Here is a 24437-nt window from a genome sequence, read left to right as displayed (position 1 = left end):
TAAACTTTGTAATCGTTCAAGGAAGAAGGATGTACAAGACTTTAGCTCACTGCAAATCCTAAACTTGGAACCTGGTGGGTGTCAGGAATTCAGTCTGTTTACAAACAACAAACCTCTAGTCAAAGTAGAGAAACACTGGGAAACCAGTCAGATCACCAGGGAAGCAATTAGCAGCAATCAGCAAGCTTAGTTACGTGGTACTTCCTTCTCCTTCCATTTGCGTCACCCCTTAACAGGAGCTAGGTCTGACATGTGGCAGGTATCTCTTCTGTTTCCCAAATGGTAAACACATAGTAAGCAGAACTACTTTTCTAACATTTCTTTATAAAGTACATAATCTTCGTAATCTAAAGTATAAATCCACAGTTTACAAATATACTGTTAAACTTTTCAGAGGGATGGCCAGTTTCATGCCAGGGTTCTGTGAAAAGGACTATCCTGTGGGCTCTCTTGAGGTATTACTGGACCAGAACCTTGGATCTGGTAGGAGTGGCAAAAGTCTAATGGTGTGTTTCCCATGGAACGAATTGTTCAACTATTTCTCATTAAGTTTTCTGAGTGGTTAGAAAGGTGGCGAGTGGGTGAAGGGGAGATATCCTGCTGCTCCCACAGCTAGGTGTCTGTGTGTCTAGGTGTCTGTGTGTGGAAAGTACAATCAACTGCAGCTTTGAAACATTCAAAGAAGGCACAGAAACAGAGAGCTGTGTTTGACCCCAGTAATCTAGCAACATTCTTGGATATCTCCCTTAGAGTCCTGCTGTGGGAGCAGTGGACTTTGTCTATCTGTTGGGGTGTTATCCTTCACTTCCATCTATGCTTAACCTGCAAATTTGTAAATAAACTCAAATATTACAAAACTCCAGCGGATCAGGGGATCAGGATGAGAGGTGGTCCAGGCAGGATGAGAAAGTGTGTGCATGTTAGAAAATTGCTATCCTGCCCTTCTATTCATGGAATCCTCAGCTGGATGAAAGAGCCCTCAAGGAGTGGAGGGGCACAACTGAATATGATCCTAAGAAGGTTTATCTGCTTTACCAGAAACTGTTGAGATGCCCTTGTTTACCAACAAATATTGTCATTTTAGACAGTTATACAAATTGACAGAATGAAAACTTTATGTGGTATGTCATTTACAAAAGGTATTCTTAACTAAATGCAGCACTGAACTACTAGTATTGGATATTGCTTCAAGGAACTTGGCAGAAATTTCATAAAAATAGATCTAGTTCTGAATATGAGACTCTTGGTGGGATTAATTTTTATTTGTATTTTGTGTTATACTTCAGGTCCTCATCTAACCTGAATCCATCCATCTACATACATTCATGACAATGTGTAAAATCTAGTAAAAAAGTAAAAAGACCAATGGAAGAATTAAGCATAATTTTTAAGCCCCCTCCTGTGCAACCGGTGGGTCTTTCCATAGTTTAATATGGCTGGATTGTGTCCAATACATTTTCCTGCTTCTGTATTTTCATGTAAAAGCAAAAATCAAGATAAAATCACAAGACTATTGAGACCCCCTTCATAAGGATGCATCTTTCAAGTGATGCACATTCAATACAGATTCTTCTTGCCAACCATCAAGGCCACAATCCCACCAACAAATAGCTGCACCTAAACTCATGGAAATGGATGAGTTTAAGCTTGCTTGACTTGGTGCTGGATTGAGTCCCAAGGTTTTAAGCGCTCACATTATCTCATATGGAATTGGTCTTCTCAATTTATTTTTCAAAACGAATCCTGCGACAGTCATGACAACGACTGCCAAGACGACTGTGGCAACAATGTATGGTGCATGCGAATCATGAGGAGGGTCCGCATTTCCTTGCAGCTCTTGTTTTGCCTCTGCAAAATTAAAAAGAAAAGATGTGATGCATAATTTGCTTGAACTGTCATGGAATTGCATCATTCTAGTTCCCTAGAAGACAATGGACCATTGACTTCCATAGCACTATTTTTTAATAAAAAATAAATAATTGCACAGTAACTTTCCTGACCACACTATTGCTCTCCTCCACTGTGGAAGGACATGTGGATCCTGAATTGGCCCCCACAGACACTTATGGAGTCAGTGTTAAAACTGTGTTCATGGAAGACAATCTTACTTGGCTATCAGTGGTTGCCAAAGAAAAAGCATGGATGACTGTTAGGAGCTGAACCCTATGAGTCCACTGCACTGTGGAGGGTAGATAATATGCTGAAGGGCACAGGATACATATGGCGCAGTTATTATAATGCTGCATCTGACGGACAAGGCCACATTAAGAAGGCATGTAATGTAACAAGGTTAGATGAGGAAGTACTATTAGATGAGGAGAGTGCTAAAATACATTATAAGCATTTTTTAGGGCTTTGATACAATGCTAGCCAGGATGATGGTAATAATGATGATTTCAGCTTATACCCTGCACCCCTATAGCTCTCCCTTTCTCAAAGCCACAGGAAACACTAATTGCTCTGCCTTAACCTCAACAACCTGAAACAGATCTAAAAGAGGGATGGGATTTTCTGAAAATCTCAATGACATGCTTATCCATATATGTAATTTTCTAATTCCCATCTCACTCCTTAATCTCAACAAGCAGCATAATGCACAATATTATATGCATTGTTATATGCATATGCACCCTAGGATGTCTCCTAAGGTAACTAGCGCATTAAGAGATGCACACAACTATGTGTACAACTGCATAAAATAGGTATGTAGTAATATGAATTGATATTGCAGAAATATAATACAGCAGAAAACGTAATACCTTTCAACGCATTATACTATATATTAATTCATATATATGAGTTTTTCAATATAATTATGCATATAAATTGGGCTTTAAAAAACAGCAACAAGTGATTCAGATATAAGTGGGTGCTTAATGCAGTGTTCAAATCAGGTTGGAACTGCCAAATTCTGTGCATAAATCCGTTTAAAATACATTCCGCCTTATCCCTACTGTAGGATGGCATTGATTTGTATTTAAAAGACATTAAAGAACTCTATAGGAAGCAAAATTACCAGAATTTCTATTCTTAATGCCATTCTTCTGTAATTCAATTGGCCCAATGATAACATCCATTTTTTCCTCGTAGGAGCTTGTATCTCTCTTAGATCTGAGCAGATTCAGACAACCCTGAGAACATCGGGAAGAATAGTCATAGGCTCTGCAAACCACCAGTTTGCACTGCAGGTAAACCGATGGATGTTGATACATGAAGCTAAAGGCTTTGAAGGAAAACCGAACAACATAATTGTTTGGGGAATAATAGGTCTGATATGTAGGATCATTAACACACCTGCACAAATAGAAAAATAATAAAATTAGTTTACACTAATTAGTATTCAATTTGCATCATATAGTTAAATGTGGAACAATGAAGAAATAGAAGTAGCACTTTGAACAGTTCTGAAATAAAGCATACAAGTGTCACTTGAACATAATATGAATAACAGCAATAAGCTTGATTTCAAGGGCATGCCTGCCATACTTAAATTGAAGTAGGTGTCAGTGATTTCTCACTCTGAATTAAAAATGCACAAAGCATATTGACAGAAACATTCACCATAACTGGTAACTTTCCCCCCACTTGTTCTTCATTAGTAAGCTAAGCAGAGAAGAAGCTCAAATATTTAAAATGTGAAATATGGCAACTCTGTGAAAATACGTAAGTAAATGATCTGTTGAGGTGGTATTAAATATATATGGTGAACTCACTTTTCTGTTCTTTATCATCCTTTTAATCTGCAAGGCTTTGCTTTCCCAAGGAAAGCAAAAACTTCTGTAATTGTAACCTTTATTATGTCAGTTGCATAACAGCTCTTCAAAACAGGTGACCAGCTCTAAATTTCACTTTCCTGAAAGTAACCATACGCAGCACATGCCAAATTATCTGAATATATATTGAGGCAAAATATACTAAAAGGAAGAAGGAACATCTTGGTTCATGCAGAGGTACTATTTTGAACTAATGCACAAAATGTCAAATGCATTAGAGTATTCTGAGCATCTCATTTTAATCTCGAGGAAATTATTATAGTCATATAATTTAAATGTAGCTGTTTTAGAAGCTTGAAGGTGTCAAATCAAACCTGAGTGAGGGTTTGTGAAGAATGCAAGCTTCAGTTAGTCAATAATTTGCTATAAAACTGTATCAGTATACTAGTTTAGTATCCTTTTGGAGTGGCTGTCAATGGCACTGGTTTGCTGTGGTTCCAGTCCTACTTGAATGGACGTTTCCAGAGGGTGATGCTTGGGGAGTGATCTTCAGCCCTCTGGAGCAGGGTTCCTCAGAGTTCAATTTTATCTCCTATGCTGTTTAACATCTACATGAAACTGCTGAGTGGGTTTGGAGTAGGTGGTTAGCGATGTGCTGATGACACACATCTCTTCTTCTCCATTATATCTGCAGGTGAGGCAGTGGATGTGCTGGCCTTGCCCTGGTAACGGACTGTATGAGAACCAACTGAAGCTCAATACAGATAAGACGGAGGTGCTGTTCATGGTCAGTTCGCTAGACTAGGTGGATGGGATGTTGCCTGTTCTTCATAGCATTACACTCCCTCAGAAGGAATGGGTACACAACTTGGGGGTGCTCCTGTTGCTTGAAGCTCAGGTGGCCTCAGTGGCACAGAATACCTTCCATCAGCTGCACTCCTATCTAGACAGGGACAGCCTAACTACTGTTTTCTCTGCTCTGGCAACTTCTAGGTTGGATTACTGCAATGAATTAAATGTGGAGCCACCACTGCATTGGAAGACCTGTCACTCAAGCTGGGCAGAGTGGAAGATAGTGGGAGGTGTGATATTGTTCTTTATTTTTGCTGTGCCAGATCAGACCCCTCTCCACTTGTTGGACCAGATTAGGATCCAGCAGCTCCACCCCTTCTGCCACCAGTCTGTCCTGTTTTGAAGACTTACTTTTTACCACTGGCAGGAAAAACACCCACAACAGGCTGTCAATACCATGTGCCATTGGTGAGCACATTAGGATAGCTCCCCTGTCTGTGGATCTCAGCCATTCTGCATAGAGCAGGCATCCCCAAACTCATCCCTCCAGATGTTTTGGGACTACAACTCCCATCATTCCTAGCTAACAGGACCAGTGGTCAGGGATGATGGGAATTGTAGTCCGAAAACATCTGGAGGGCCGAGTTTGAGGCATAGAGGAATGCCTCTGCTGCCTCCTAACTGCTCCATCCTTCCCAGCAAAATGGATCATGAATTAGGATGCATGTCAATTTTAGAATGGTCCCAATGATGATTGGGCTGTTTTCCTACTTTGCAGCCTCTGGCTGGAGTGACAACATGGTTAAAATGGCATGCCTAATGAGATCTAATATTTATACCACATATATGTTTAGAAATGAAAAACAATAAAGATTAACACAGTTAATCAGACAGACAATATATAAGGTGAAAATCCTTACCCACTCTTGATGATATCATAAGTCAAAGTTGTAAAATCATTGTAGTTGGGTGATGCTTTACATGTATCCAGAAACAGCACCAGATTTGGGTCAGAGTTATGAAGAGTAACTTGCAGATATAATTCCTGATTCAGCTCAATTTTATAAGGTGAGTCATAGACTGGATATAAGAAGGAGTCGGAGGTATAAAATGTGATGTTGACTTCGTATTGTCCATACTGAGTTTCATTGATCTCGTCTACAACAGCAGCGACATACATTGTTTCTATCCAAGTGTTTTTCAGCATCTTGCAGCTGACATGGAAGTGAATATCCTTTTTCCTTTTAATTATGTATCCTGAACCAGCTGCCGTGATCAGGTTTGAATAAATAATAGTATCAGCATCTGCCTGTTTGAAACATCCGGGGGGGGGCAGCGGTTAACATACATTTCTGAGGTAAGGATGTTGACATAGCACTGTAGAATTTGCTGCAGCCAGCCTTTGCGCAAAGCAGCCCCACCACCAAGTTGCCTCTTCAAGATGTAGGAATACTTGTCTAAGCCAATGGTATCACTGGGGACGCTATTGAATTCTCTATACAAATATTATTTGTATCAACTGTTGTTCAGAATGAAGTTGTTTCAAAATGGCAACTTACTTATCCCACAGTGAGAGCTTGAAGTGTGTCTGCTAACTCTTACTGCTCTGAACACACAGCTAACTCATATGGCGTATTGCTGTTCTTACCTTGACCCATGCAACCCCCAACACAGAACAAATTGGGGTTTCTGATAGTGCCCGAACATCCCATACTCATACTACATTTGCAGCAAGGGATCTTGTGATCTGGCTCCTTTCCATGCTGCCAATGTAACATGAATACCCAGGCTATTCAGATGCTAAAAATCAAACTAAAAATATTTTCTTATGTGACTATTTGTTGTACAAAGATCTAAGTGATGGACTCTGGGCTTTCAAATTTCAGCAGCCAAAAGTCAGTGCTCCCCACACCTCTCTCCTTCCATTCTAAATTATTGTTGCAGCACCCTCTGCACAGCCTTCTTGGCTTGGAGCCCAGTGCAAATAAACCTGTTAAAGGTAAAGGTAAAGGTACCCCTGCCCGTACGGGCCAGTCGTGTCCGACTCTAGGGTTGTGCACCCATCTCACTCAAAGAGGCCGGGGGCCAGCGCTGTCCGAAGACACTTCCGGGTCACGTGGCCAGCGTGACATCGCTGCTCTGGCGAGCCAGAGCCACACACGGAAATGCTGTTTACCTTCCTGCTAGTAAGCGGTCCCTATTTATCTACTTGCACCCGAGAGTGCTTTCGAACTGCTAGGTTGGCAGGCGCTGGGACCGAACAACAGGACCGCACCCCGCCACGGGGATTCGAACCGCCGACCTTTCGATCGGCAAGCCCTAGGCGCTGAGGCTTTAACCCAGAGCGCCACCCGCGTCCCATAATAAACTTGTTATGCTCCCCTAAATCCGTTTCTGCGTATATACATGAATTGGACTACATGTTTCAGTTTGTTAGCATTGCCCCAGTTGAACTCCTGAAGCCCTGCTTTTTCTAAACAAGAAAGAAAGAAAGAAAGAAAGAAAGAAAGAAAGAAAGAAAGAAAGAAAGAAATGCAGGCATATAGAAATCAAATATAAATCTCCATACATCTCTTCTGGTCTGACAGCCATTGTACCGTATGTTGAAAATAACATAATACGGTGTGATAATAGGTGGGCAGGATGGGTCAATCAAGTGGACATCAAATGGAGAATAGCCCTCAGAGGTCAGGAAACGTCTACTTATTATAGCTTGCATATATTCTGGTCCACAAAGAAGAGCTAGCAAGGAGAGAAAGGATGTGGTATTAGTGCACTATAATAAAACAAGACAATACATTATTATCCTTTTATGAAAGCAATGCCATCCATCTTTATTGCACTGTACAGAGTAACACAAAGTTCCCTGACCTATACGTCCTTACATTTTTCCTATTTGCCACTTTTATTATGTAGTTTCTATCATATGCTGAAGGCACACCTCTTTTCCATGGCCTTTGGCATCTGAGAGATATATATTTTAGTGCCCACTTTATTCTTATGACTGTAACAAAACAGTTAAAACAGTTAAAACTAAAATTTTTAGAATGTGAGTAAGTGTATGCAGACTGTAATGTCATGGGGGGGGGAGAATCCTGAGGGGAGTCACAGTGATATCAATATTGTGACACACACACCCCGCCATAAATGTTTTTGTGTACTTGGGCTTCTGTGGGCTGTGAGAGAAGCCTAGGCTTCCTTGGCAAATGAGCATGATCTCCCTTTTCTCATCCAAAAAGCTACCCATGTATTGCTCAGCAGTAGCAGATGGCATGATAGGGCTCTGCTGATCACCTGACCTCCAGTCATCCCATCACTGCTGCCTATTGGGAGTTAGTGAGGTATTGAAGTGGCAGCGAGGTCAGCATGATGCAAATGCACCAATAGGAGTAATAAGAATAAGAATAAGAATAATTTATTATTTATACCCGGCCCGTCTGGCTGGGTTTCCCCAGCCACTCTGGGCGGCTTCCAACAAAATATTGAAATACAATAGTCTATTAAACATTAAAAGCTTCCCTAAACTTCCAGGAACACTGGAATGGCTCTGCCAGTGCATTTGCACTGTGCCAACCTCACCCCCTCTTACTCTGTATCCTAAACATACTTACTTTGAACTAATTCCCAATGCAGTCAATACATTTTCTTTTTAAGTAAGCAACTTCAGCCTGGGGGTTGAAGTATTTGGTGTGTGGTTGTCCATTGTAAGCTATATAACAATGGCCTGAAGAGTGTTTCCGGTGGTGGACTCTGGTGGTGGGCCCACCCCCACCACCGCTTCTTGCCCACCCCCACCACCGCTTCTTGCCTTCCATTCTAAGTCATTGTTATGCCACCTCCTGCGGCAACCTCTCAAGTTGGTGCCCTATGCAGGTGAGCTGGTCATGCTCCCCTAAATCTGCCTCTGCTGCTCCTGAGCAGAGAAGAGGCAGACTTAAGCAGTGCCTAGGTACACATGTAAGCCAAATGCACGTTATGGATTCCAAACGTAAAAAGATGGAGTTGGTTTTTTTAGTGACAGCAGGAAAAAACCAATACAATACCAAGAAAAGTAGTGATTTTTTAACTAAATTGAATGACAACAATCTGGTAAAAGAAAAATGTATTGCAAAATTGCACTTACTTGTATTATGATTTGCTGGGATGGTGTAATAGTTTGCAAAAAACCCTCTGTTTGTGGTACTATGATCACTATGAAATCTAACTGTCAACATATTGGAGGTTGATGTAAAGGTTTGGTAATAGCCAGAGCAAATCTTCCCAAGCAAAGGAGAGTTATGGAGCGTTCCATCATAGATTTCGATATAATCACAGGGGCAGCTCTGTGTATTACATGATACTAGTCTAGAAAGCAAACAAGAATGTGATTTTTACAGCAATGTTCACTGATCATGATGAATTAGTCTCTACACTTGCAATTCCTTTAAGCTACTATCACATAACAGACTTTATTTTGGTGTGTTAAGTTGCTCAGATACTAGACAAACGATATCAGACAAAAGAAATAGAAAACCAAACAGGATTTTATTTGTTAAGCCATGGCACATCACAGTTCAGACGTGGAACGCAACGCCCTTGAATATGTTAAGTAGGAAGAAAAGAGTGCATCTAAGTACATTTGGGTGCTATTATGTTACCACTAAGTAACAAGAGCTTTCCTACAACACACCTGGATTTACAAGGTAGGGCTGTAAGCATGCTACGTCACAAGCAGGGTTCAACCCTTACATCTTTGCCCCCCTTTCTTTTTCAGCAAATAAGCTTGTCCTCAGTTTTCTAAAATACAATATGCTGCAGTCGTGGTATAAAAGCTCTTATCGTACTCTTATAGGGAACCAAAGAAACTGACAGCCAGTTTTGGGTGATAATAGATTCTAGACTATAGAAGGATCTAGAAATACTAGCAATCACATTCACAATATACATTTAAATGACACATATAAGGCACATGGCTTCCCCCAAAGTATCATGGGAACTGTAGTTTGTTAAGGGTACTGGAAACTGTAGCTTTGTGTGGGGTAAACTACAGTTTCTTGAATTCGTTGGATGAAGCCATGTGTTTTAAATGGCAAATGCATTGTGGGCTCTTTTGCCTAGAATCTAAGGTTTGGTGTTCAGTCATGGACTCACTGGATAGTCCTAACGACATCTACTGTTTGCCTCCCAGCTATAATCTCACACTCTTTTTGAATGTATATGTAATGTTTTATCTAGGAAAGCTGCTATTAATAATAATAATAAGTTTCATTTTGAGACCTTGACTTATGGGCAATGTTAGAGCTTTACTTACTGAAGTGTTTGGAAAGTAAGTGATACACGAGAATTGCTTCCTACTTGGATTTCCCATACACAGTCGGCATTGTTTGGGTAGTTGGATGGAAAAAACGGACTTTGAAATGACCCAGATGAATGTGCGAGGAAACCACCGCAAGAATAATCTGTTGAGGGAGCTAAGAAATAAAACACAGAACACATTTTGTTACAGGCATATGGGATATAAGTAGTTAAATTCCAGAAAATATTATAAACTTGCTATGATCAATTGCTTGTTAGACCCAGAACCCAATGTTCCTTACTGAGAAAGCCACATGTTGCAATCAGAGTTGACTTTTATTTCATCCCTGCTTAATATTCTGAAGTAGTTGCTTGGTTACTGCATCACTTTAACCCATAGTTAAGCTTAGATATGGTTTATTAGTGAATGTGCAGTCACTTGTGCACACTCCTAAAATCATGGCCACTTCACTCCTTCCCTGCTTCTGATGCAACTGCACTGGTAGGAGCTAAGCCGTGATCTACCTTAGTATTGCGTCCAGACCTGGATTCATGGTTTCCCACCCACCACCTCCTTCAAAACCTTGAAGCCAGGAGCAAAACTTACTTGCTGCTCATGGTTTGTTTGGAGAGAAACAAAGCACAAACCTGAGTTTAGATTCAGTAGAGCATTTTATTGTGGATTCAGTCCTAGTGTTAAAGATGAAGACTTAGACACCCTATACTTTGACTTATCTAGCAGTGCCATCTTAAAGAGAGAAGGGCGGACTCTCTGAATGGCCACATGGCCACTAGGATGCTCTCCCTTTCACTGGATTGAGCACCCAGTAATGGACAGCAGGATGGCTTAGTCCCACTCACTTGACCTCCAGTTGTTTGTATCACTACTGCTTACTAGAAGGTGGAAGGGGAGAGGCATGGTCCGCAAACTGCAAACTCACTGGCATTAAAACTTTATTGGATTTGCATCAACCTTGCCACTACCTCATTCCTTCTCCTCTAACATCCCAGTAAGTGTTAGCATTCCTGCTCCATGACTGCAGTCATGGGATTTTTGTCTATCACATGACGGTGTATGTTTTGACTCCACAGAGTGGGAAGTGACGGAGACAGGATGTTTGTGTTACTGTGTTCTGTGAAGTGGGACTATTGTCCTTTGTTATTTTTCTCTTTGCTGTCTGATGGTAGAGAGAGAGGGAGCCATGTTGCAGTGCTCTATGTGTGTTTATATGTAAATAAAGTAGATTAGCCAAAATGCTGAGTTGCTGAGGTCTGCCACGCAAGCTGCAAAGACTCTGCAGATCCCTAAGTGTGCCGGTGTCTGTTGGCATCAGTTGCTGTGATGTTTGGGCAGAAGAAAGCTTTTGAAGCTCCCGAACGATCGACCAGGAGGGAGGGAACATGCCAGTCAGGCATGTGTCTCTACCAGGGTCCTACTCAAGTGTAGGACGAGCTCCTGACAGTAAGCAGCACCAACACAACCAGCTGGTGGTAAGTTGAGCAGTACTTGTCCACCCCACTGTCTGTTGCTGGTGACATCCGCATGCGCAAAGGAATATTATTGCAGAAATGTCCGCCTCTGTGTAAAGGAAATGGGGAGGTCTTTTGTACATGACCTTGTATCAGGTATTAAAATTTTTGGCTACTAGGTTTTATTCTCTCCCTATATATGTTTCATTTTATGTTTCAAGTTCACTGTTATGTTAGCCTTGTAGCTAAGAAACCCTGAAAGAGAGGCTGAGTTAACTCATTTTTACTCCTCCTCAAAGCCATAGACAACAGCCACCGTACCACATGACTTTAAATATCTGTTTTGAAAGTGAACAGCATGAGAGTATTCTGCAAGTCCTGTTTTGTTAGACCAGGCATAGGCAAACTTGGCCCTCCAGGTGTTTTGGGACTACAACTCCCATCACCCCTGACCACTGGTCCTGTTAGCTAGGAATCATGGGTGTTGTAGTCCCAAAACATCTGGAGGACTGAGTTTGCCTATGCCTGTGTTAGACCATGTGATAATGCAGATACCGCTAATGAAGCTGAAGTAAAAGTGATCATAAAAAGGCAATGTAAAAAAACACATGAAGTAAAGAAATCTAGAGCTTACTTGTCCTTGGCCACCATGGAGGAGTTGGTCTCTCTGAAGATCAAGAGGGAAGGAGAGAGAGAGAGAGAGAGAGAGAGAGAGAGAGCAATTTAAACAATTGACTCAAGCTTTTCACTTTCAGGCATCTCTTGTTTTGTGCCAACAGGCCTTTGCAGCTGTTTGGTTTTACATTGATCTGTAAGTTTAATGATTATTTGTATTTTTGGTATTTTTTGAAAAATACGTTTTAACAGTGAACACCGCCTTGATATCTTATGAAATGATAGTACAGGAATACTTTTATAACTATAAATAAATACATAAAGTAAGTCCCAGAAAAATAGCCAAGGCTGAGTTACATTTATGCTCCTCGTGTTAATACTCCTTGATCTTGTGGGTACATTTTGCAGCTTTAAAAATGAATTTGAAATGCAGCTTACAAAACACAAGAAGAAGCCTGAATTTATTGCTCCATCTCCTGTATTTGTTTAAAGTGACCATATATAAACCTCTTCAAGCTTTTGCAAATAGGAAGAATGTTTACCCTCAACGTCATTCTTTCCATTATTGGAAGCAGCGGCAGGATCTGCCTAAAGTACCTCATTCATAAGGATTAGAATCCATTGCCATTGAAAGACCTCTTCTATTAAGAAATGTCTAAATATTTTCTCCCCCACTGCCAATGCCATTAATAATGTGGAGACTAATGGGTCTAAGTTCCAGAAAGGCAATTATAAATTCGCTATAAGGAAATCAGTACAATGCTCGGTCTAAGGTTGGACAATGGAATGAATTGTTTAGAAAATGGAAAGGAAATGCAGAATTTGAACAGGGATCTCCCCGCCTCACATTACCAAGCAGCTCATAACACTGTATAAATGATACACTTCATGACACCATTCATCAAAACTGTCAAACAGTTCTAACTACTTTCTGGTGTCTACCTGCATCTTATGTGCTGTGAAAGAGAGATTGTAAATTAATTATTATTAGCAGCTCATGTGAGAAAAGGCAGAAGAAGCATTTTCCACACCTGCTAATTTAGCAGATGTAGATGCATTTTGCCTATAGAAGAAAAATGCTTTTCCCTTTGGCTGTCTAGATATGGCATATAGGCTTTATGCTGCCTCCCCCTCCGATATATCATCTCATTGTATCATACTACATATGTGAATTCAATCATTGTGAATTAATTCATTCCATCAGCATACATTCAAAGATGAATAAACAGTAGTTTTTGTAGGGGGGAAAAAGAGCTGCTTTTTTATACATGATGGCTACACCTCACAACAGACTCTGCCTCAGAATTATTATTTTAAAAGAAAGGAAAATGCCTTTCCTATGCTGGATCTCAGTGCTCAGATAAGGGTGGGGAGGTAGGGGCCACCTTTGAAATCAACAAGCCCCACCCCCTGACCATCAAATCCCACTTCCCATCAAGGAGTAGCCATGGTGGTCAGACACAGAAGCTAAGGAGAGCAATTCCCCTCTGCCCATGCCCTCCTCTGAAAGTTTTGTAAGTACTTGTTTGATTTTCTGCCAGGTGAATTGAGGACACCTCTTCAGTCGACTAAAGATTTTTAAATATTTTAATACACTAACAGGAAATCAGCCCTGAGTGCTCACTGGAAGGGCAGATTGTGAAGCTGAGGCTCCAATACTTTGGCCACCTCATGAGAAGAGAAGACTCCCTGGAAAAGACCCTGATGTTGGGAACAAGTGAGGGCACAAGGAGGAGGGGATGACAGAGGATGAGATGGTTGGACACTGTTCTCGAAGCTACCAGCATGAGTCTGACCAAACTGTGGGAGTCAGTGGAAGACAGGAGTGCCTGGCGTGCTCTGGTCCATGGGGTCACGAAGAGTTGGACACGACTAAACGACTAAACATCAACAACACTGCTACCTTTTCCCTTAATCTTGTAATATTGCTGCAGTTATTCACTACAAAAAAAAAAAGCCATAAGGAAATTTTTATTAAATGAATCATTTACCTGTTGTAAGGTGACCACCTGAAAAATAAAAAGGTAGAGACCTTAGAATGTTTCCCAAATGTGTTAATGGTTTGATCAGTATAATTATTTGCGATTCATTGGAACAAATGTATAATTAAATATCTTTCTGATCAGTGGTCATTGGGTAAAGGAAAAGAAGAGAGCTAAATCAAGTCACTTCTCCTCTGCCTGCCAACAGCTCAACAAGAATTCACCTTTTAAAAACAAACCAAAAAACCAAATCGAGTTATGTGCCTACAATTCTTGGATTAGGCTAGAGATGTGGCATGCAATTCTCCGTTCAGCTAGGGATGGCAGAAGATGGAGCACTTCCTCACCGGAAGAGGAGGTAATTAACCCCATGAGCCTCAGGAGTAGATGAATGGGAAAGGTATTAGACAGAAAACAAAACCAGAAACGTAAGGGTCATAGGTTCTGCAGAAGCCGGAAGCATTCCCCAGAAGAGTCAACTGAATTGTACGACTAGGACGCTTAGCTAATTGTTTTGCAATAAATCTTCAAGCTAATTACAACTTGCATGCTGTGTTATCAAGACAGCATCCTGGGCTCCTGACATATACTTCCAGTTCCTTGAAAGTGGTAAATGAGAGTTGTATTCTCTTCTAAAGACTCAGTAATTCATTAGAAATAGTAGAACAGAATTACATCAAAAGTCAGAATAGTGTTTCATTAGAGATTGCAGATCATAGTTTGTAGCTATTTTTCCTGCTGTAGAAGCCCAATACTTTATTGTTTTTATTGATACCACCTTGGGAGATCAAAAGTTTGGTTTGCTCCTGAATAATCAATGTTACTATTAGTTATAGTTAGGGAGGACTGAATTATTGGAGAATCCAAAAATTTTTTAAAAGTGAATATACCGCCTAACCTAGATGCTCAAACTGATTAAAACATGCTAATATAAAACAATATGTATGACAAAATCAGAAGTCACCTGAACAGATAACACCAGCATCCTCATTGTGACGACAGTTGTGGGACCCCCAGCCTCTGTTAGAGCATTCCCAAAGGTGGCGCTCATTTCCATTACAATAAACATCATCCAGAAGAATGGGTCCAGAGCCTTGACCGAAATATGCCGCTATTGTGGCTGACACAGCCTGTCCACATCCAAGTTGTCTACACACCACACCTGCGTCCACCAGGTTCCACGAATCATCACAAACAGTTCCCCATGTTCCATTGTAAGAGCCAATTTCGACACGGCCCTCGCAGCCATGACGTCCATTCACCAGTCGGAGATCTGGGATGGGGACACCAAAAGTATGTGGATCATTCATGAGCATTCACAGTCATTTTTGGTAACAGATACTGCAGAATTCAAGTCTCAGCAAGAGCCTGCTAAAGTCTGAGATTTATAAAATTCCCTAATACAGTCAAACCTCAGTTCACAAATGGCTCCATTTTGGAACGTTTCGGGTCCTGAACGCTGAAAACCCAGAGGGGAAATCAAGAGACATCCCAACAGATAGAGAACAAACAGACAAATGGACAAACTACTTTCCAAAATATATAGTAGACAAAAATGTAAGACCGTCACCATTCAGCCCCCATTGGAGAATTTGTAGTATTGTATCACAATCCTGGGTTTTCACGATGTCAGAATGGGATAGGGGAGCAAAAGCAAAAGGTTGCACAACAGCAGTGGTATGGTATGGAAGCAAGAAGAGACACACACGGAGAGGTAGAGGGAAAGTAGTGGTTTTAAATAACGGTAGAAGTTCTGCTACTAAGGCTTTTCTTCAGCTTAATAGTGGCACCAGAGGGGGCAGAATTTCTATCAGAATTGTGGGAGGAAGAGGCAGCAGTATCTGGGCGCACCGACAGGGAGCAGAGCAAGGAGGGTGATATGAGGAGGACACACCAGGGCAGGCATGCACCCTTCCAATCAGCCTAATTGGTCTGATTGGAAGGGCACATGCCTGATGCATCCTCCTGATGTCCTGCCACAATGGCAAAGCAGCATGGGACTGCCAGGGTGGTATGAGAAGCAAAATGCACCCTGGGAAAAACTTCACCCAGGGCAATGGCAACCCTTGCTACGCCTCTGGGGTGAGCAAAGATGTAGAATTTTTCACTACATGCATTTTCCCATGTGCTAATCAGCTGGTTAAAAGGAGGCTGGACTTCAGGGGGGAAAGAGCTCCTTTGGAAGAAGGGTAGGATATATATTTAATAAAGAGTAATAATAAATCATCTTTATCTGAAGCCCCCTCTTCAGCTGGGTGTTTAGCTGAGCAGTGGGGAGGGGGTATGTTGTGGGCATAGAAGATTAGGTAGTGGGTCAGAAGCAGCCCAAAGAGAGCAGATTACATGCTTCTGAACAAGAGACAGAGGGGGGAAATGGGACAATGCATACTGACTGAAAAATGTGCATGTAGCTCAAATGAAGTGCAAACTACCATTGAGATATGTAGATGACCAGAGAATGTACAAAATTTAGCCAAGATTTGCACATTATCAAAGTCTTGTTGCGGATTATGTATATTGATCAGGAAATGTGCACAATCCCCTCTTCTTGGAAGGATTTTGTGTACATTATGCATGGGGCCTGATGAATGTACACAATGACAAGCTATTACTCCAGTCATTCAACTTGAGTTCAATTTAATACACACTCACACTCACCGTATGCCGCATAAACAGAAGAGTAGTTAGCAATAAAACCACGATTTGTTACCATACTGTCACTGCGAAACACCACTGTGAGAACATTTGATGTAGAAAAAAATATTCGTTGGGAACCATTACAAAATCTTCCTAGGGAACGTGAGTAGATATATCCATCAAAGATCTCAATATAATCAAAGGGGCATTCTGCCCTGGAAAAAAAACAAGAAACCCGCATGAACATACAACTCAACATAAAAACTTAGTATATCAATTAACTATGGCAGAGATTCAGTATGCCACCGAGTCATACAAGATCAATTCAGTGTCTTCAGACTGAGGACTCTCCTCTGACAGCTCCTTGAATACAGAGCTGTCCTCTGTAAAGCAGGGCACATGAATACTCAACAGATATGTTCATTGTCATGCTTCCCAATTATAATAGTAAACATATATGATGAAGTGAGCACAGGAGCATGTAAATGAGCTGCAGTTTTATACCACTACTTAGTGCTACTTACTTAGTGCTACTTACTTACTTAGCATAGCACTACTTAGCGCTACTTAGCACTACTTAGCGCTACTTACTTACTTAGCACTACTTAGTTCTCCTCGTACTTACTCAATACTTGCAATTCTGAGGTTTATACGTGAGCCATTCCAAGTATTTATTGTCCATATACAGTTTGCATTGTTCGGATAAAGTGCTGGATAAAAGGGACTACTGAATGATCCTGATCCATATGGAAGGTAAGAACCACAACTATAATTTCCTGTGAAATAAAAGACAATGTAATCAAATGTGTGAAGGTATCTATGCTACACACATAAATAATAATCAAACTGCCCCTGCCTGCCCTGAACCCATTTGTAAATGATATTGGTTTCTCTCTTTTACAGAGGCATGGAAACCTTGTTACCTCTGCAGCTGTATACACACCACTCTTTTAAAGCACATTTAAAGCATCCCCCAAGAATCATATGAACTATCATTTCTCTCCCTCAGAGCTATAATTCCTAGCAAACTTAACAACTACAGTTCCCAGGATTATTTAAAGGGATCGTATGTGGCCTTTCTGTGATAGAACGTCCCTTGAGAATGATACGATGTCACAATGTAGTGGCACTCTCAGGGACATTATTTGGGCAAAAAGATTGCTGTCTCCACAGACTGACAATAGAAACAGTGATCTTTCCCCCCAAGAATTCTCCCAGGAATGATGCTGTTCTGTCCAAAGCAATGCAATCAGAATGTTCAGAGAACCCAAGTCACTACTTTAAGTAGCAGAAAAACTTCCCTCCTGCTAAAAGCCACTTTGTAATAAGGTAAAAGAACCACACAGAGACATATATGAGCACGCGCACACACACACATGAAAAATATTAGAACTGATTGAGATATCAGAAGGTGTTCATATTTCTAAGAAATCACCTTTGTCCATTCATCAGCCTATTTTTTTTAAAAAAATTGAACTCCTAGCCCGATGCATCTCAGATGTGTAAAACAACAGATTTAGGGGCGGGGGGAATTATTGTGTTGAGACTTGGGCTTTTGAAAGGCTTGAGGAGAAAAGACATAACTGATTGACAGAGCCCAATACAGTGGTATCTAGGTTTACAAACTTAATCTGTTCTGGAAGTCTGTTCTTAAACCGAACCCGTTCTTAAACCGAGGAGCGCTTTCCCTACTAAGGCCTCCCAACGCTGGTGCCCTTCCACTGTTCAGCTTCTGGTAAAGTTCGCAAACCGGGACACTACTTTCGGTTTTGTGGCGTTCGTAAACCGAATCGTTCATAAACAGGACTGTTCTTAAACTGAGGTACCACTGTAATGCCTTTCCATATTTGTTTGCTAAACTGACTTAGCAACCTCAAGAGGGCACTCCAAGCCAGAGCATGCAGAGCTCCAGATGTTGCTGCACTACAGGTCCCATCAGCCCCAGCCAGCATGCAAATGGCCAGGAGTGTTGGGAGTCACAGTCCAATAACATCTGGAATATCAACAGTTCCCCATCTCGGATTTAAGAGTTCATGGTTGCATATGTTTGAATGATAGATGCAACATCTGAATCTCTGAAGCAACAATATGGACCCCTTTTTTAGATGGAGCTGGTGAATAAATCTCTGGTTTATTTGGAATTGTAGCAGATTTATTTATGTTTTAAATGAAAATGAAAAATTAATTACTGGCTATTACTTTTTCTGTTGTGGAACCTTATACATGGGGGTGCCTTATATGTGGAAAAATACAGTATCTTTTCAAAATGAGAGCAAGAGCATCAAGTGATACGGACAACCATCCTAATTGTGATCCAGGATCACCATTCAGCATGCACTGACAGTTCTCCATGGCATAGTGCTGTAAACAGTGATTTTCAACTCTAACAAATATGAAAGCTCAGGAAGGAGAAAGGTTTCTATGTATTGGTGAGGAGACTAGACTCTCTGGATTTCTGAAGATCATATTATAAAGTTGCTTTGTTCTCCTAGCAATGCTAGGAGTTGTTTCTTTTTGTTTTCCAATGTATTTCTTATTAATAACAAAAATGGTGTGGCCTGAGAAAATTTTTATTCTGGAATTGTGGTGTAGAGAAAAAAGTTTGAGAACTACTGAGGTAACATTTAGAAAGAGACAGAAAGAGCATAATTTGCACTTACTGCAAATTACCTTCTGCTGGAGTATAAAGTTTATGATATCCATTTGCAAACACAACATATAAGTTAAAGATATCTTTTTCTAATACTAATATATACATTTAATAATATTCAGCAGAGAGAGAAAGAGGGAGGGAGTTGTTGAGAACAGAGAAACTGGTCGGGGAAGGCAAGTATCAGAGAAAAACAGATGGGGGGTGGGAATAGAGTTCGGGAGAATAATATATACAATATAGCAAAACAGTCAGAAGGGTTGTGTTTTGCAGACTTCTGCAGTCGCATAACTTCTGCTGCTGGCTATGGCAATGCTTCACACTCCTCCCTACCATTACTGAAAACAGTGTTTGGACTACATTGCCTGCCTGGATAATTTAAAAGCACACTGGGGGAATTTTGGTGATTGGATCACTCTGGTGAAAGGGCACTTTGCACAAAGACACACCAAAATGAACACTGTGCAGACAGTAAAAAAAGGTAGGTAAAAGGCAAAGGAACCCTGGATGGTTAAGTCCAGTCAAAGGCGACTTTGGGGTAGTGGTGCTCATCTCCACTTTCAGGCCGAGGGAGCCGTGTTTATCCACAGACAGCCTTCTGGGTCATGTGGCCATCATGACTAAGCCGCTTCTGGCACAACGGAACACCATGACAGAAACCAGAGCACACTGTTTACCTTCCTGCCACAGCGGTACCTATTTATCTACTTGCACTGGTGTGCTTTTGAACTGCTAGGTTGGGAGGAGCTGGGACCGAGCAACGGGAGCTCACTTCATCACTTCGAACCACCAACCTTCTGATCGGCAAGCCCAAGAGGCTCAGTGGTTTAGACCACAGCACCACCTAAGTAAAAAAGGTAAATGTAAAGGACCCCTAGACAGTAACGTCCAGTCAAAGGCAACTATGGAGTTGTGGCACTCATCTCGCTTTTCAGACAGCTTTCCGGGTCATGTGGCCAGCATGACTAAACCACTCTACCCATGTAAAGGCAATAGAAAACATACCCAGCTTAGTGGGTAATCCCTAGATACTCCATTCCCACTCACCAAACACTCAGGTCTCTCCCCCCCCCCCCCCCCCCGGTAATGATATCTCAGTCTGGGCAAGAAACAAGTCATATAATAACTGTTTCCAGTTCTTTTCCACATAAGGAGCAGGAGTGAAACTAGGCTTTATTTCATCCGGATCAAAGACCCAGTTTGGCACACACACCCCATGCGCATTTACACACACACATGCATGTGCGCGCACACACAGTCTCAATGACAGCCCTCCGGAGGCTTCACCCAGGGCAAAAAAACTGGCTATTCCCCCCAAGTCATGGCTCTATTAGGGGTGTGTATATTGGTAAGTATTGTCTTCCTTATTGCATTAACTATCATCAACATTATCTATAGTACTGCAACAAAGACATTAGAGGAACCATTAATTGGGGGGAGGGGGGTTTCAGACACGATGATTGAAAGAGCATTAAGCTTGCAACTGTCTCTTGCTTTCAATTGTAACTACTCAGCATTTGGCACAGAAATGATCTTTCACAGAGGGTGTCCATTACGGATTACTGTCCCCTCTATCTCTTCAAAGACAACCAAGCAATAATCCAGCAAATGCACAGGCTAAGATATGCCAACTCCCATTGCAAGGTGGATGACAAGTAAGACTTGCTGCTAGACCAGCGGTGGCCAGTGAGAATCCAGCTCTTCCACTGTGGGGTTGCCCAAAATTCCCCATGCTTCTGCAGCTTGCAAGAGGGCATGACAGACTGAACTACAAGAGTGCTCACCTTTCAGATGCAACAAGAGGGAGAGTTGTGTCTGTTATGAGATCTTGTACAAGATGGAAGCTTGGCAGCCCCTGTCTTTATAAAGCTGTCAGAATTCCCACCACTTTGGAGGCTATACACAAAGCTGTTACTCCAGTTGTGATAGTTAGCAGAAGCCCTCACCTCTCTGTTACTCACCTCAGCTGCTTCAAGAGTCATACACATTGGCAGAGAAGCTGGGATTTTCCACCCCGCATGGCTTGAGCCTTGCCATCAGAGAACTGGAGAGGACAATAAGGTGGCCTCAACAGCTCACAACTGTCCTACTTCTCATTACTGCTAGTATGATAATAAATCAAGCATTGGAAGTGCAGGAATGAACAGTGGAATGTCTTATACAGAAATAACCAGAACGTGCCGACAAACAAATGAGCATGCAGCCAGAAGTTATGTGGGATAGGGTTGCCATATTTCAAAAAGTAAAATTCCTGACACACACTCCCCCCCCCCCCAAGTTGTTGAAGACCCTAAAATTGTTGAACATTATTTTTTTTTAGGAAACTACCAAAATTATTGAGCTTCTTTTGGGAACAGAAACATTTTTCCAGTTCGGCAAAATTCCCCCCAGACGCCATTTTTAAACCCCCAAACCAGGATATGTCAGGAATTTTCCTGACGTATAGCAAGCCTTGGTGGGATGAAGGGATTGGGCAAAATTACATGAATCTCGACATATGTGAGAGCCAAACACTTTCCTAAATGAAATTATAGGTTCATGCTCCACATCCTCTGATTGGTTAGGCCAATGCGCTGTGTGATATGAGGCCATGTGATGCGACTCCTGTATCTACTGGGATCCACATCCATTGTTTGAAACTGGGATTTCATGTGTGCTATATCTGTGCTGTTGTACAGGGCTTTAGCAACATATGATATTCTCTATGTGGCTGGATATTATGGACTTGAAAGAAAGGCTGGGGGCACGCTGATGGATTCCAAATTTGGAACAATTATGTACAATTAATTTGAACCGGCATTATGAACAGGATAAATTCCAAAGCAAGCAGTTCTGCACTTCAGCAACATAGGCAATTGATTCAAATAGGACTTAAGCTTGTTGCATTTCGGGAGGGAAGAGGAGGCATGCCATGCATGATTCAATTATCCTGCTTTTGTGCTACATGCAAGAAACAAGATCAGAAAATACCTGCACAGGTGACACTTGCATCTTCACTGTGGCCACAGTTATGAACATGCCACCCTAGGCTACGGCAGTCCCACAGGTTAGACTCATTTCCTCTACAGTTCACATCATCAAGGAGAATAGGTCCCGAGCCTTGGCCAAAATAGGCTTTTCTTGGGGCTGAAATGGCTTCTCCACATCCAAGCTGCCAGCACACAACCTGGGCATCGACTATGTCCCAGTAATCACCACAAACTGTTCCCCATTCTCCTTTGTAATAGAGTTCAACGCGTCCCTCACAGCTGTATGATCCATTCACCAGTCTTAAGGACAGGTCTTCGAAAGACAACAGGAAACAACTTGGTAAAGAGCAGCCTGTTTCCTGTTTCTTAAACAGCAGCCAGTTTACATACCTATAGATACCTCTCTATGGCTGTGTTCATACCTTACATTTAAAGCATGTGGTTTCTCTCAGAGAATCCTGAGAATGTAATTTACTCCTTACAGAGCTCCCAGGATTCTTTGGGGCAAAACATGTGCTTTTAATGTACCATGTGCCTATAAATAAATATATGTAGCCACATGAGAGAACTTGTCTCTTCCAGAGTTTTATACATAATATATTCAATAACATGTGGGTGTACAACAGTTTATTTCTATACAAGAAAAAGCATAGTAACAAGATTTGCAATATATATTGTACAACATTTGGAACAAACTTGATCTCTGGTAACTCTGGAAGAAGACAGCATATGCAAATGAGAATTAGTGGCTAAGTTCAAAATGGGGGGGGGGAAATTAAATTTTTGGTCAATGTATTGCTCTTTGGCAATTGAAAGTTCTTCAGATAAAGTACTTAAATGAACAAACAAAAGGAGAAGCAGCCACTAATAAATGTTGTACAAAATCTGGACTGAGACTCAAGTAATTTATATACACAGAACACATGAGAGAGAACTGTGCATCTTGCCACAAGTTTGTTTCTACCTTTCTCTGCAGAAGAGTCAATTGCCAAATAGATAAACCATTGAGTAGTTTAAATTGCTTCTTCCCTGTTTAACCATGGGAGAGAGAAAATTTAATAATGGAGTTCCCATGCACACATCAATATTTTTTAGGATGGCCCTGAATTACAATTTGGGATACAACAATGCAAGCATGGCCTATTTAATTCAGTTGCAGGTATGGACTTGAAAAATTGCACTAAAGTAAAGCAGCATGGTCCTGAATTATGTTCTCTTTGGTGAGATCTTACCTTGTGGAATAGAAAAATAAATAGCCAAAAATCCAGTGCTTTGAGAACTAGTGTCACTTGAAAACACAACAGACAATGTATTTGACTTAGAAATATATGATTGGTGCTCCCAAATGCAAATTCTTCCTAGCAAAGGAGCTACATACGCTGGCCCATCATAGATTTCAACATAATCATAAGAGCAGTGATTACGTGGCTCCAGTCTGTGGATATAAAGTTAGAAACCACTGAGTAGGGTGATATTTCGCTTGCAACTATAAAACACAAAAAGTTAAAATCCACACGAAATTGGGACTTGTAGACCCAGGTCAGCAAATTTTGGCACACTATTTGTTATGTATTCACACTTACGGAGTGAGCCTTTTTTAAAGGTCTGAGCCAAGTCTTTAGAATACAAGTAAATGATTTAATATTGGGTCCACACACAACTTGGCAAGCTCAGAAATAGCATATAGATTATTGTTAACATGCAAAGCCAATTTGAACGCAAACAGAAAGGCAGGCATGCAGACAAAATCATTTTCAAAGATCACACAGGGCAACACAATCCTAAAAATACTGCCACTTACTTAAGATACTCAAAGATGAGATTTATGTAGGAATAACCTTCAGCATGGATTTCCCAAACACAGTGTGCATTATTTGGGTATACAACAGGATAATTTGGACTAGTGATTTTCCCAGATGGCTCATAGAGATGACCACCACAAACAGAGGCCACTAAGAGTGCAACAAAAAAGTGAAATCATATTTCTGAACAGACTGCCATATAGTTACAGATGCTTCTCACTGGGTTTGGGTTATGTCCAACTAAGACATAGAACTCAAAACAGAACAACTGGGTCATACTCATAAATCAATGAATTTAGTTTTAACTACCTTTAGTCCATTGATTTCAGTGGGTCTACCAATAGTGGTCAGCAGGGTGGAGTGGCCTGGCTTTCCTGACTTCCTGTCAGGAATCATTGATTCACATCACTGTGGTTTACTGGAAGGAGTGAGGCCACAGCAAAGTTGATGAAGAGCAAACACAACAACAGTAGTGCTGGATTAGCTCTGCCACTGTGCTTGCACCACATCCATCCCACTGCCATCTCACCACT

At 41.2% G+C, this 24437-nt stretch overlaps 1 protein-coding gene across 1 annotated transcript; it reads right to left on the bottom strand.

The window, feature by feature from the left end:
• Positions 1 to 915: 915 nt before the first annotated feature.
• On the bottom strand, positions 916 to 24049 carry LOC310677172 (scavenger receptor cysteine-rich domain-containing protein DMBT1-like). The gene is made up of 14 exons (XM_083439651.1): positions 23904 to 24049; positions 23335 to 23537; positions 22104 to 22415; positions 17109 to 17259; positions 16505 to 16698; positions 14811 to 15119; positions 13856 to 13873; positions 11884 to 11916; positions 9796 to 9955; positions 8629 to 8849; positions 7075 to 7247; positions 5426 to 5814; positions 3017 to 3294; positions 916 to 1848 (listed from the first exon to the last, which is right to left on the bottom strand). The coding sequence occupies exons 5-14, from the start codon at positions 16557 to 16559 to the stop codon at positions 1691 to 1693; spliced, it is 1794 nt and encodes a 597-aa protein (XP_083295777.1). The 5' UTR covers positions 16560 to 16698; positions 17109 to 17259; positions 22104 to 22415; positions 23335 to 23537; positions 23904 to 24049; the 3' UTR covers positions 916 to 1690.
• Positions 24050 to 24437: the final 388 nt, after the last annotated feature.

This window comes from Podarcis tiliguerta, assembly GCF_965153285.1.
Source record: "Podarcis tiliguerta genome assembly, chromosome: 5".
In the NCBI taxonomy this organism is placed as follows: Eukaryota; Metazoa; Chordata; class Lepidosauria; order Squamata; family Lacertidae; genus Podarcis; species Podarcis tiliguerta.
This window is presented reverse-complemented; position numbering and strand designations above follow the sequence as displayed.